General features: G+C 51.4%; 1 protein-coding gene and 1 pseudogene across 1 annotated transcript; both read right to left on the minus strand.

Annotated features, from left to right (window-relative positions):
* Positions 1–2,155: 2,155 nt before the first annotated feature.
* THEM5 (thioesterase superfamily member 5) lies at positions 2,156–8,999 on the minus strand. Its single transcript, XM_036344714.1, has 6 exons — positions 8,731–8,999; positions 7,104–7,305; positions 5,947–6,085; positions 3,299–3,409; positions 2,870–2,994; positions 2,156–2,328 (listed from the first exon to the last, which is right to left on the minus strand). Exons 1-6 carry the CDS (start codon positions 8,851–8,853, stop codon positions 2,294–2,296), a joined length of 735 nt encoding a protein of 244 aa, XP_036200607.1. The 5' UTR covers positions 8,854–8,999; the 3' UTR covers positions 2,156–2,293.
* A 1,345-nt stretch (positions 9,000–10,344) lies between these two features.
* LOC118673638 lies at positions 10,345–11,763 on the minus strand (annotated as a pseudogene).
* Between the last annotated feature and the right edge of the window lie 3,004 nt (positions 11,764–14,767).

Here is a 14,767-nt window from a genome sequence, read left to right on the forward strand (position 1 = left end):
CATCAGTTAAACTGACTTCTGCAAAAGTGTAAGAAAACAGAAGCCCGACTCCATCTGACCTAACAATAAGGACATTTTTGGCTTCTGTAGTAAGTCCAGAGGTAGGTTAGGATTCAGGGGAGTTTGGTTCTGTGGCTTCATTCATTCATTCATCAATAGTTCTTTGCTACCTTTTTGGGGCAGGCACTGTGCTGGACTCTGGAGACATAGCAGTGAGAAAAAAGAGAACTCTCCTGGCCAATGGAGTTTATACTTTAGTGGGGAAAGAAAGACAATAGACAAAAATAAATCAGTAAAAAAAAATCATTAATTAAATGCAAATCAGTGTTGGGGAGAAAATTAAAGTAGGGAAGGCTCACAGCGGGTATCAGGAGAGTATACAATTTTAAATAGAGTGGTCAGGCTGGCCCCCTGGAGAATGTAATGTTCCAGTAATGACATGAAGGAAGGAGGGAGGGAAGGCGAGGGACAAGCATTCTATGAAGGGAAAATTGCAAGTGCAAAGGCCCTCAGGCAGAAGCACTGAGGAGTGTTTCTGAAACACTCCTGGAGTGTTCAAGGAGGCAAAGAGGCCAGTGTAGCTGGAACAGGATGAGTGAGGGGGAGATGAAGTCAGACACCAGTTGCCTTATTCACTCTTTCTCCTGGTACTTAACTCAGGCACCTGAAGAACACAGCACAGCCGCTGCTTCCAGCAGAATAAGCTGCCACCTTTGCCTGGATGGCCTCTTGCAGTGGTCGGCAAACTGTGGCTCAAGAGCCACATGTGGCTCTTTGGCCCCTTGAGTGTGGCTCTTCCTAAGCCTTAGGAGTACCCTAATTAAGTTAATAACAATGTACCTACCTATATAGTTTAAGTTTAAAAAATTTGGCTCTCAAAAGAAATTTCAATCGTTGTACTGTTGATATTTGGCTCTGTTGACCAATGAGTTTGCCGACCACTGGCCTATTGGATCCCACCCCATCTGCCTCGGCAGCAGTTGCCTCCCAGATGAACGCGCTGGGCATGGGGATGGGTGTTTGGAGCGTGGAGGCAGCAGCTCCCGTTGTTTCAGCCTAGAAAGCTGCAGTACGTGGCCTCTTAGGAGAGCAGAGGCAGCTGTCAAAGCCCTAGACACTAAGAAGTGTTTCAGAGGCTGATGACCTTACTTCCCTTACCAAGATCCCTGCCTGCCCGCCTGGCCTTGTCCAGTTACGGCTGGCGCCCCGCCTGGCTATGCGCCTTGCCCAAGAGAGAGCTTCTGCAGATTTCCAGCTCGTGCCTGTTTCTCTTAAAAAATGGCCCCGGCAGAGAAGTGGCAGGACCCATTCAACCTACTTTAATATGGAAACTGAAGTATAACTGTTCTGTTTTTTCTTCGCTGCACAATAAAGGATGGAATATATTTCCCTTCTTTTCTTGGGAGTGTTAAAATGAAGATTGGGGCCCTAGCCGGCTTGGCTCAGTGGATAGAACATTTGCCTGCGGACTGAAGGGTCCCAGGTTCCATTCCGGTCATGGGCACATGCCTGGGTTGTGGGCTTGATCCCCAGTGGGGGGCGTGCAGGAGGCAGCTGATCAATGATTCTCTCTCATCATTGATGTTTCTATCTCTTGCTCCCTTTCCTTCCTCTCTGAAATCAATAAAAATATATTTTTTAAAAAATGAAGATTAGGTGCTTCTTGTCCACGAATCAAGGTTAATCATGTATTTGGTATGCAATGATTTAGACTCTGGGTTTAACAGATTATCAAGGGCAACTGTGAAAGCACACAAAGAGAAAGGGGTTTTTATGGAGTATATGAGGGGGGGGGAGTTTTTTGCCACACGGGTTTTGGCTATGGCCCAAACCCTGTTAAGGCATCCTGTTGCCTATCAGACAGAGTTCAAGCTCACAGCAGGGTTTATGAAGCCTCTGTGGCCTGTTTTTGTCCCTGCCCTCCTCCTCTTTCCCTCAACGCCTACCCCATTCTGTGTATTCAGCTCCTGGCCCGTGGTTGTGCATCTCAAGGCCAGGGGTCCTGTCTTTTCATTGTTGTGTGCTCAGTGCCTCACGTAGCGCCTGGTGCTTGGCAGAGGCTCAGCAGATCTCTTCCGTGGGTATTGACCGGAAGTTGGGTGTGTGGGAGGCCCTGGAAGGATTTTCATTTCCAACTACAAGAAGGGTCTTGAGCTGAAATGGGGCCGAGAGACTTTATTTGCTCAGAGGAAAGTGCCCCCTCCTTCACCTCATCAGTGGATTCCATGGAGAGCCCCCCCAACCTGTTGGGGGGTTCCCAAGCAGACAGAACAGTCAGAGGTAGGCTCTCCTGTTACTCCTGTTCCAGCTGCAGCTGAAGGAAAACACCTGGAAGAGAAAGAAGGGCAAGTGAGAGGCAGGCGTGAGGGCGGAGATGGCAGGAGCTTGGTGGGGTGCTCTGAGCATTTGCATCTAGTTACCTGGAATCCTGTCCTGTGGTGCAGGTTGGGCAACTCACACATAGAAAAAAAAAATCCTATGCCCTAACCAGTTTTGCTTAGTGGTTAGAGCACCAGCCCGCAGACTGAAGGGTCCCGCCTTCGATTCCAGTCAAGGACAGTACCTCGGTTGTGGGCTCGATCCCTGGCCCCGGGTACGGGAGGCAACCAATTGATGTGTCTCTCTCACATTGATGTTTCTCTCTCTCCCTCCTCCCTCCTTTCCACTCTCTCTACAAATTAATTAATTAAAAAATTTAAAAAATCCTAGCTGATCTTTCCCTCACTCCCCCCATGTCTACAGCAGGCGCCCAATCCCAGGCGGAGAAGCTGGAGCCCCGAGTGGGACTGGGTCCTGAGCATCCTTTCTTCCATTTGGCCTGAGGGCTGGCGGTGGCAGGACAGGGCCTGGGCCTGAAGGAGCCCTTTACCTGAGGACTTGGCATAGACTGTCTTCTGGTCTCTGGTCTGGGTGATGCAGGACATGTAAAGCTTCTGGTCCTCAATCTTGTCCACACTGACGTTTAGTACAGCCAGTGAGCCCACGGGGATCAAGCTGGGAGAGGAGTTGGCTTAGCCCATCCCTCCCATGGACCCCCGGCGCTCATCCCTTCACCCTTCCGTCCCCCCATCCTTCTCTTCACGCCCCCCCCCCCCCCCCCCGCCTCAAGCGGGTGGCTCTGGGCTCAGGGCTGGCCTGCCAGCTCCCAGAGCAGATGGCGGGGGTGGTTTTCTGGCAGCGGGTGGGGAAGGAGACTGAGGCAGGGCTCCTGCACCCCAACTGCTGAGGATGGCCACCCCTCAGTGACGAAGAGGGCCATGACTTTGGCCAACACCGTGAGGTTCTATACAGTACTTACTTTTTGAACCTGATGCTGAGGCTTAGTGTGAACAGCCCCTCTCCAGCCAGGTAGGCAGTTTTAGAAAAGGTCTCATCCGTCATGGTTGCCAGGGACCCTCCGTGGGCAAACCTGGGGTGGGGGTGGGAAGCAAGGCAGGGCTGCGGGCTGGGCAGACTGGCTCCCTGGGCCTTCCCCGGACCCTGAGGTGGAACCACCACCTCTGCCTTTCCCGGGAAAGGAAAGGGAATGGAGCTGGATCCCATCTGATCAAATCCTTCTCAATCAACTGTTGCTTCTGCGGGTATTAGCAACCATGTACAATTATTTTATTTCACCAGGAAAAAAGGTTTCTGTGTTGTTTTTCCCTAAGAGTTCATCGAAAAACATTTTTCTGATTCATCACCTAATTGCTGTAACCTATCTCTCCCCATTGTCTAGGGGCTGGGTGGGTGCTTGGGAGACAATAGAAAATATATGGCTTGGTTTCTGCCCCCAATTCCGGGCACAGAGCTCCTGAAACCCTTGTAATTTCCGGGCGCGGGGGGGGGGGGGGGGGTTGCGAGATCCTTTGTCAGACAGATGGCTCCTGGATGGGGGCTGGGCACTAGAAAGACCAGGCCAGGACTGGACATTTGCAGTTTTCAGCACTGCCCCCATTCTCTTGAGAAGGGAGAAGGACTGAAAATGGAGTTAATGATCATCTCGCCTACGTGAGGAAGCCTCCATCAAATCACAAACGTGTGGAGTTCAGAGGGCTTCCAGGTTGGCAAACACACTCACACCCGGAGGGAGGGTGGCGCACCCACTTCCACCGAGACAGAAGCTCCTGCGCTCAGGGCTCCACACGCCTCTTCATCTGGACGCTCACCTGGCTTCTTTGTCCTCCCCTTTACTGAAGTGGTAAACCTGTTTCCCTGAGTTCTCTGAGCTGGTCTAGCAAATCAATCAAACCTGAGGAAGGGGTTGTGAGAACCTCAGGTTTGTAGCCAAGTCAAACAGAAGTTGCGAGGAACCTGGGGACCTACTAGTTGGGTTTGGGGTCCGACGTGGGGGGGACACTCTTGTGGGACTGAGTCCTTAACCTGTGGGAACTGACGCTATCTCCAGGTCAGAACTGAATAAAACTGTAGAACGCCCAGCGGGTGTCCCAGAGAAGTGTTTGGTGTGGTCACACTTTTGGTGACCAGAAATATCAGAAGTGAAGTGTTCTGTGTGAGTAGCACACAGGAAAGAGAAGAAAGAAAGAAAGAAAGAAAGAAAGAAAGAAAGAAAGAAAGAAAGAAAGAAAGAAAGAGAGAAAGAAGAAGAAAGAAAGAAGAAAGAAGAAAGAAAGAAAAGAAAAAAGAAGAAAGAAAAGAAAAGAAAAAGACGCAGTAGAGAAGAGCTGGGTGTTTTCCTGCACAGGAGGCAGACTGAACTGGGTTTTTCTAATTCAGTAATAATCTCTTCGCTGGATCCCCCCAGTGTTGGATGGTCCTCCTTGGCCTCTCCTGCCCCACCTCCATGAGCCCTTAAATAAAAGCCAGTCACCACCACCCCATCACTGCCTTTTTGAGGTTTTCAGAAGGGAGGGGATCCTGACCTAGTCCTTCAGTGTCTGCATGCACTAGGGTGGGAACCAGTGTCTCCATGGAAGATGCCTTTGGGATGGCCTAGAGCAGTGGTCGGCAAACTGCAGCTCGTGAGCCACATGCGGCTCTTTGGCCCCTTGAGTGTGGCTCTTCCACAAAATACCACGTGTGGGCGCGCATGTACAGTGCGATTGAAACTTCGTGGCTCATGTGCAGAAGTTGGTATTTTGCCAACTTCTAGCCTAGGGGACCGAGGGCTACAGTCTGAACTCACCACCTCTGCAGGTGCTGGCATCTACTAAACTCTCTGAATTCTTTTTAACTACAAATGAGTCCTTCTCAGGTCTTGGGACCCTATAGCTGCTCCTTATCCCTCCTTCTCTCTCTCCTTGCAGGAGCAGGGATGGAGAAGGCAAGTCAACTGTGGACTTGATGGGTCAGTGGCCTTTGGCAAGACATAGTTATGTCCAGAGTGAGTTCTTTCCTGGCTCTCTTCCAAGCTTGGAGGCAGCAGAGTACAATGGAGAGAGCAGTGGACTTGGAGCCCCAGTGCCTGGACTAGAGTCCTGCATCTGACCTTGGCTGCCTGTGCTACCATGGGCAAGTTGCCTCAGTTTGCTGGTGGCTAAAACATGAAGCGTGGATAGATGGTGTATGACAGCTAGATTGTGCCTTATGGTTCATGAGCACATACACACAGACCCTCTCTGGAAGGTATATATCCTTGCCCCAGGTTTTAGGTAAGGAGACAGAAAGCCAGAGGTTAAATTGCTTGCTTGGGGTCCCGTGGCCAGCAGCGGCAGAGCAGGACTGGAAGCTGGGCTCCTGATTCCAGATCTTGTCCACTTCTAAGTTCACCACATCTGTCTCAGAGCGGCCTCTAAAATCCCTTACTGGAAAATTCCCCGACTCGGCAAGGAGGCTCTCTGTTATCTTCACAATGGGACTGGACCTGGTGACCCGGATGTCCTTCCAGTCCAGGGCACCCCCCCCCACACACACCCAGCTCCTTAGGGAGAGGAACAATCCCCAATCCACCTCCTGAGCCAAGGCTAGGAAGCAGCCAAGGACGTCTACCTCAGCTGGTGGCCTTACCCTGGGGCCCCCTCCAAGTAGGGGCCTGGTTGGAAAAGACAGACGGACTTCTTCTCAGATGGGTTAAAAAAGATGGCATGTTCGTAGCCTTGTCCTTCCACTTGGAGGCTCCTGGTGATGATGCGGCAGTCACTGTTGTCTGGGGAGAGATGAGCAGTGTGGCAGCTGGAGCAGGGAGTGCGTCAGGGCATGGGGCCCGCTCAGGGTGCAGCGCTGGTCATGCAGCCCCCGGGTTGTCCTGAGTCAGGCACAGGGTCCGGAGAGAACCAGAGGACAGCCAGGCTCCACCAGCCGAGAGCCTTCCATCTGAGACCAGAGGCACAGCCCTGTCCCCAGGGAGCCCTTGGTCTGGAGGGAGAAACACTCAGAAAGATCCCTGGTTGAGGGTGGGGACAGGGTCAATGTCAAGTGAAGACTTTAACAGACTTTAAACAGTAAAAAATTAAAAAACACAACTCATGGCATTCACAGATAGTAATTCAAAATAACAACAATGCTAAACAGCAAAATAAGTGCTGAAAAGTCCACCAAAATTCTGATATTTTTCTTCCTTCAAGTCAACTACAACTATATCCTTTTTGTATAGATACCAAATTCTTTTAAAAATTATTTTGGTGTCCCTGGTTTTTTTTGTGTGTGCCATAAACCCAAACGGTAGTCTTTGTACTGTACTGTGTACATTCATCACTGGGCAGGAAAATCATATTTATGAATGAGCGAGACAAGAAAATACGGACACACACGTACAAGGAAGATGGAGGTGGGAAGCTCTGTCAGTCTGACTGGTGGGCGTTTCAGGAGAGCCGGCCTGGGTCTAGCAGAGCATGGACGGTGGGCCAGGCCTGCGGTGGGAGACGGGCCCCCCAAAAACTTTTGAGTTGGGGAAGGAGGATTTGGGATGAGGCAGGACAGAGGCTGAGCAGGCAGTTCTCCAGTGAGGCCGCTAGGATGCGCTCTCTTTTCAAATGGGAGGAGAAGATACAGTCACTGCCGGCAAGAGGGCTGAGATTAGCAGAAAGAACTTGCGGCTGAGAACTGGATGGGGGCTTTGTGGTTTCCTTCCCCAGAATCTTTGAACGCAGGGAAAGGGGCTGGCTGAACCGACTCCCGTGGGCTGGGACACCTGTGCTGCTGTGACCACTCCGGCCAGGTCTTACCCGGGGTAACTGCTAATCCGGTTGGGAGTTTGAGCCCCTGGATATGCTCTCTGTTGGACGCGAAGGAGGGCAGTTTGATCCAGCCGTCGGTCTTGGTCTTCTCCAGAAATTCCTGGTACAGGCTCAGCATGTCGGGACACCAGCTGGCATTGGGAAGGGCATAATCCTTAAAGTCTGTCTTCTTTGGGCAGAATCTTGAGATCTGGGTACGAAAAATCAGGGAGACTAGACAGCTAGCTTCCTGGGGGTGGGGTGGGGACTGCTGCTTGGGCTGCAGGACTTCTGGGCAGTGTGCATTCTTGGGTTCCTCCTTGCAGGGGTGTGGGGAGGTGGGGATGGGGGGAGGGTTGGGGACCCCTGTGGGTGACTGGGCAAGGGAAAGAAAGGAATTGGGGCTGACAGTGAGGGAAGGGCATACTGCTAGTGCTTTGTGCGTTACAATTGTCCTGTTTTAAAACCCGCGAGCTGGAGGAAAAAAAAAAAGCCGGAGAAGCTGCAGGGAGCTGGAGCCGCCAGAGTAATGGAGGGGAAAGCCCCAGTCACATCTCTGAGAAGCGATGGGTGAAGAAGCTGCAGACCTCCCAACAAGGCCTACAAGATCTCCAAGTTTGGACCTGCCATAGTAGTCAGATGGCGAAGAAAACCTCAGCCATCTCCCTCAGACTTAGAGCCAGGAAACCTGGAGAAACTGTTCCAACTCTTGCTCCAAAAACCCTTTCGGTGGTAGCAGCAGCTTTTAATGAAGATGAAAAGAGCCAAGCAGAGGAAGTGCCTCCGGAAGCAAAGATGAGGATGAAGACTGGAAGGGGTACTCTAACCTCAGCAGGACTGAACTCCTTTAATAAAGGAAAGCGTGGGTTTTCTGATCGCCGGCAGTGATGGGAGTGAAATATAAACTCTCATATTTGGAAATGTCCATGACCAAGACAATAATGATATGTTTGGAAATTGGGGTGTGAGTAGTACACTAATAAATGAAAGTTTGAAATTAAAAAATAAAAGAGTACAAACCTGTGAGCTGTTCTTTGAGACTGTGAATTGCTAGTATTAGCCCCCCGCCCCCTGTAGAAATGGGGATATGGAGGAAATATGGCTAAGGCTGCCAAGCTTGTGATTGTGAGAGCTGATGGTCAGACTAGAGCCCATTCTGAGAGACTGGCAGGGGCCATTCCAGCTCTGCCCACAGCTGTAGGCCTGCCCTGGCAGGGTGGCTCCTTTGAGACATGTTTTGGGTGCCCGGAGAGGTGCGGTACAAATTGTGGGACGAGGGTTCTCCCATGGCAATAGTGCTTATGCACCAATTACAATGGGGGGCAGTAAGCCCGGGCTTGCCAAGACCACTCACAGGGTCCTCCGTCTGGGGATGCCCCACCTCTGCTGCAGCAGTCTGAGTCTCACAAGAGAAAAATGATTTCATTGGTGGCCACACCAAACTCAGACCAGGACGAAAGTTTTGGATGTAGGCTACTTGGTATTCCAAGAGCTACTTGGTATTCAAAGAGTCCTCCCTTTGCCAAATCAAATAGCTCCCCAACACCCTGCCCACCTGCCCCAGCCACAATCAGGGAGAAGATTTGCCAAGGTCCCCAGAAGAAAGGCTGTCCATCTAGTTGAGCTGGGAACTCACCCGGGAGTCAATGGAGGATCCGAATGCTGCGGCGGGGTTGAGTATGGGCAGGATGCGGGGCGCACCAGGAAGGGCTCTGAGGCGGCTGAGTGTGGCTGCCGCTTGGAAGCCTCGCCTCATCATGGCTGAGCACGGGGATCTGGTCTGCAGGGCTGCTGGAAGCTCAAGGTGAGAGCACTTTTCATCTGCACCCTGGGCTGTGGGTGCAGCCAGCTCTCAGCCAGGCCTCTCTCCTTTCTGTCGCAAAGCTTTCATCAGCAAGCTTCCAGGGCAGGTGATTGGACAAGACCAAGCTGGTTTGAGGCCACACCCATCTGTGTTTGGGGCCTTAGATGGCCCCAAGCCCCACCCAGTGCTTGGGGAGGGCAGATGCTGCCTGGGCACGAATGCATAGCAGGACAGGCTTGAGTTCAGAAAGAAACATTTGTTAAAGAAGCAAAAAAGTGCATAAAAAATAATGTAGGGTATGTGGAGACTTGGAGAGCTGCTCTGGAGTTTGGGGAGAGAACCCAAGAGAATTCCCAGAAAGATATGGGAGGGTGTCTCTTTTTCAAATTTTTAATTTTTTTTTATTGATTTCAGAGAGGAAGGGAGAGGGAGAGAACAATAGAAACATCAATGATAAGAGAAAAATCATTGATCGGCTGCCTCCTGCACACCCCGCAGTGGGGATTGAGCCCGCAACCCAGACCTGTGCTCTGGCTGGGAATTGAACTGTGACCTCCTGGTTCATAGATCCAAGTTCAACCACTGAGCCAGGCCAGCCAGGCTGGGATGGTGTCTCTTGAGTGTAAGGCAGTGATGGTGAACCTTTTGAGCTCGGTGTGTCAGCATTCTGAAAAACCCTAACTTAACTCTGGTGCCGTGTCACATATAGAATTTTTTTTATATTTGCAACCATAGTAAAACAAAGATTTATATTTTTGATATTTATTTTATATATTTAAATGCCATTTAACAAAGAAAAATCAACCAAAAAATGAGTTCGCGTGTCAGAGGTGTCATAGGTTCGACATCACTGGTGTAAGGTTTTGGCGGCACATCTGTGTATGAGGGTGCGTTTACATGGCCTGTGTGCCAGAAGCTCTGTGATCAGTCTGGGACTCAGAAAACCAATGCACAGGCCTTAGCCACACCCTTTTATCCCAGACAAGGAAAGCCTCCACCTGCTGGTCCTGGCAGGGATAGGTGGGGTGGAGGCGAGGACAAAAAACCATGTGGGAGGAAGCAGCTTAGCAAGGCCCCTCTGTGCTTTGGGAACCCCAGGGAGGGGATGGTGGCAGCAGACTTGCTGGGGGTGGGGGTGGGGGGGAGCAGGGCCGTGGAAGCTTTGCCATTGCTACGCTTGGAAATGAGGCGGCTTGGAGTGGAGGAGGGGGGAGGAGTGCTCAGCCAGCATCTGCAAGGCTGTGGACTTTTTTGGTGGTGCTTCTTTTTTGAGTTAAAACTGCCAGTTTCTACTTCACTAGAATAAAGCAAATTCTACAGATTAGAACTGTGCAAAGGTGGAATGATAATAATGATGATGATATTTTGGTATCTGAAAGGCTAAACTGATATAATGTGGACATTTAAAGGTTTTGTCCCTAGAAGACTAGGATAGACTTCACTCACCTCGTATGAGCCTCTGATGAAACTTTGTTAAGGACTGGAGGAACCAGGTTTTTCTTGTTCCTTGCCCAAGGATATTTTCCCATTGATTTTTAGAGATAATGGAAGGGAGGAAGAGAGACACAGAGGAAAAGAGAGAAAAACATCATTGTGAAAGATAGACATCAATTGGTTACCCCCACTCACGTCTGGACCGGGGCCAGGGATCAGAACCTGCAACCCAGGTACATGCCCTTGACCAGAATCAAACCCAGTAACCTTCAATCTGTGGGCCAATGCTCTATCCACTGAGCCAAACTGGCTAGGGGAGGAACCAGTTTTTTGATAGATTTGGGTTCTGGGCCTAACCAAAAATATGTGCATTAGTCATCAACATTTAAAAACAGAGAGTTTCATACAGAGTAGAAGGTCAAAGATCTCCTGATAAGTGGAAAGGTCTGGCAAGGGTGCATCTTCATTCCTGTGTGGCAGCAGCTGGTTGGAGCTGACACCCTGGGCCCTCTGGTTCACTGCAGGCCCCTGCCCCCCGCCCCCCGTCCCAGTACTGAGTATTCCTTCCTCCCCTCTGCCCTCTGCCAGCCTCTATGTGTGAGATATATATATATATTACTAATGTTGTGGCCCCACTCCATAACAAAGAAACAGAATTTCCAGAGGATGAGGCCCAGAAATCAGGATTTTAAAAGGATTCCCAGGTGATTCTAATGTGCAGCCGAGGTTGAGAACCACTGCTCTAGAGTGATACTGCTATGGTGGGTTGGGCTTGGGCCTATGTCCCCATATGCACAGAACTGAATACAGTGGGTCTCTGAGAAGAAGTCGGATTTACCTGGATGTGGACAGGGAGAAGAGCTTAGTCCTGTGCTGGCTCCAGTGTGGAATGCAGGGAGATAGGGCAGCTCTCAAGCTGGTTCCTCCCAGGTAGGGGATGCCTGCGGGCTTGGAGAGCCTTCGCTACCACGTGTTCCCACTGGGCATCTGATATCTCCGAGCACAGGCAGGAACCCCTGAGGCAAGCAGGCTTACTCCGGCCAATGTCCTTTTCACCAGTTCTACCTGTTCTGGCTCCATGGAAATAGGGCTGTTCTTGCTCAACACTATAGCTCTCCCTCATCTTCATCCTCACTCTCTAATGGTGGTTCTGGCAAATGAATCCCAGGGCCTGGATCGGATCCTGGATATTGGCAACTACATCTTCTCCATCCCCCACCGGTGCCAGTTCAGGATCGTGGTTCAGGGACTGAGAGGAGTCGCCAGCTGGGCCTGCCCCATTTTTCTCCTGCTCTTCCTCAGGCTCCTCACTGTTCCAACCCACAGTGCCTTCTGCAGGGCCCTGGTGCAGCCCCAGTTCCTTGGTTTGATTGGGGAAGATACACTCAGGGCCCATGTGTTTCCCCTTAGAACTACTGCTGCCATCTGGGCAGGGGCCGCTCAGAGCCGCGTTGGAACCCACACCTTCACTTCCGGCGGGGCAGCTGTGTGTGACTCTTGATTTGCAAGATGGGACTCAAGGAAGAGACAGGAGAGAAAGGGGGATCATAGAAAGGGCAGATGGACTGAAGAGGGGTCCGAGGAAAAGAGAATGGGGAGGGGAGGGGCTCCACAGGGGCCCCTGAGGCTGGGAGCTGATCCCAGAAAGGTTGCCCAGGGGTGATACAAGGGCTGTTCTTCCGAGAGTCAGTAGCTGCAGCTGGGAAAGGGGATTCTGTTTCTTTGCTTCAGAGCCACGTGGGAGCTGCGTCATCACCCTTGCACGACCAGACTTTCTTCGCAAATCACACATCCCAGGGGGATCTCCCTCTCTTGGTGCCTGACTAGAGGGAACTGTTGAGTTTGGGGGCTTCTCTTGCTGCGATATTATGCACCCCAACCAGGGATCAAACCCGCAACCTGGGTATGTGCCCTGACCAGGAATCGAATCCGCAACCTTTTGGTGTACTGGATGAACCTCCAACCAACTGAGCCACGTAAGCCAGGGCTGCCTCAGGGTTTTTGCTTCATCCAGTTTTTAAGGTTTTGGGTCTTGGTGTGGGTGGAAAGTGTTAATGGGGAAGTTTGGGGAAGGGTGGAAGCACAGCTTCAGGGTAGCCCACATAGGGAAGAGGCTATCTTCACCAAGCCTGGGGCACAGGATGGAGGTAAGAATGTGGTTGCTAAGGGCTCTGCCCAGAGGGCCCCGGTGGCTGGGTGGGTACACACCTGAGAGGGCAGGGCTGATAAGCCGTGTGATCGATCACTAGGCTAATGGAGGGGGTCCCAGCAGAGTATAGGGCAGGGGTGGGCAAACTTTTTGACTCGAGGGCCACAATGGGTTCTTAAACTGGACCGGAGTGCCGGAACAAAAGCATGGATGGAGTGTTTGTGTGAACTAATATAAATTCAAAGTAAACATCATTACATAAAAGGGTACGGTCTTTTTTTTTTTTTTTTTTTAGTTTTATTCATTTCAAACGGGCCGAATCCGGCCCACAGGCCGTAGTTTGCCCACGGTTGATATAGGGGCAGAGAATGTGCCAGGACCAAGGGGACCCTGAGCTCCCCTGGAAATGGGAGAGCCCCTACCACAGCTCAACTGGAACTGAGTTCCTATTTGTGAAACACTAAGAGGCAGAGGCAAGACCTCTAAGCTCAGAAAGTAACAAATGCTGAAGGGTGTGTGTGTGTGTGTGTGTGTGTGTGTGTGTGTGTGTGTGTTTACACACTCAGGGTGGGGCTCATAGGCCCAAGCCAGACCTGAAATCCCCTTGTCTTCAACCCAGACAATCACTTGAGAGGTGGTTTCTCCAGACCAATGAGACAGCCACATGGTGCCAATGGCACACCTGCTTTACCAGCTTGGAGTAGAAAGTTAGGTCAAATCATTTTAAAAGCATATGAAATGATGACCACCTGCCCCCATGATATCCTGAGCCCCTTTATCCCCTGAGAACTCTGAAACCAGGTGTTACTAATTGTAAACAAGGTCAAGGAGCAAGCTCACGAGCCTTCCTAGAAAGGTGACCCTTGTTCCCTTTCCTCGGGGCCATGGGCATCCTGGGAGTGGAGCATATGTCCACATAAGATAATCAGATGGGTACAGGCCTAGGTCCTGTGGCCCTGATGGTGCATCAGTCTTGCTGCTGAGTCACAGGAGGAGTAGGTGCAGTGTGGGCCTGTGAAGGCAAGTCCTCATCAGGCCCCAGGAGCACCACCACCAGATCTTAGGAGCAGGTGGAGGGAGATGCTTGCCAGGTGATGGCTTAGCTCCCAGGTGGCTCCTGGAGGAGTTTCTGAACCTTGTTCCACACAGAGGAGCCACTCAGGGCTCTTCTACCTCCAGCCCTCCTCTGTGCGTCCGAAGCAAGGTGCCCTCTCCTTTTGGGGGCAAATTTCCCTGCTACCTGCCCTATAGTCACCCTTTTTCACTTCCTGGCTCCCTAGACAATCCTCAGACCTCCACTGAGATGGGGTGGAGGGATCCCCTTTCTTTCAAAATCCTTCTTATCTTTCACAAGAGTTCCCAGAGCACAGGCCAGAATGGTTAGCATATGAAAAACCAGTTCTTCCTCCCTGGGAGCTGGTAGGACTCTGTCTTCATACCTCTGGGGAATGAGGGCAATTTTAGCATTCCATTCTGTGAGCGGCATGGCAAGATTAAGTTTCCTATTAAACTACTTGGCCATGGATTCCTTCTTGGAAGCCGAGCTGTTCAGGGGTATCTGGCTCTGGGGGCTCTGCCTTAGGCTCTGTCCATGAGGACAGAGGAAGAACCCACTGGGGGGGGGGGGGGGGGGGGGGGGGGAGGGAGCGCATTTCCTCCCTGAGGCTCTGGCTGCTGGCCTTTAGCTGGGCAGGGGAGTCTGGGAGATGTGGCCTCCTTGGAGGTAAGGTCTTCTGTCCACGGCTGGGCACTGGGCACACGGCATCACCACTGTGCGTTGGTGGCCCTGTCAGCAAAGAACAATGGCGTAGCTGCTCAGGTGTAGAGTTCCTTGGTGCAGAGAAAGTCTTGCTCCCTCCCGGTGCCTTCTGTTAGGCTGAGCTGGCCTGGCTCCCGGACACTGAGGACGCCAGTGACTTGCTTCCCTGCTCCCCACCTCTGGCAGGTGCAGCTCCAGAGTTACCTGGCTCTTATAATGCATGCACAGGTGCACGTGTGCACACACGGGCGTGTGCAATGCATACACTCACAAATATACTATGCATGGCCACACACACTCATATATGCATTCACACACAATCGCATACTCACAGACACACTCCACAGTCATACCCTGGTGTGGATATACATACTCAGAAACAATGTGATACCGTTGTAATTAACCCAGTTATTAATAAAAGGAAAGGAGCAAAGGGAAGGCCAATTATCATAGACATGTCATTTGGACAGCTTCACCAGGAAGCTAAAGCTTTCCACTCCCCAGGGAGCCACCGATCTATTCCCTGC

Source organism: Myotis myotis, unplaced genomic scaffold (assembly GCF_014108235.1).
Source record: "Myotis myotis isolate mMyoMyo1 unplaced genomic scaffold, mMyoMyo1.p scaffold_m19_p_18, whole genome shotgun sequence".
Lineage (NCBI taxonomy): Eukaryota > Metazoa > Chordata > Mammalia > Chiroptera > Vespertilionidae > Myotis > Myotis myotis.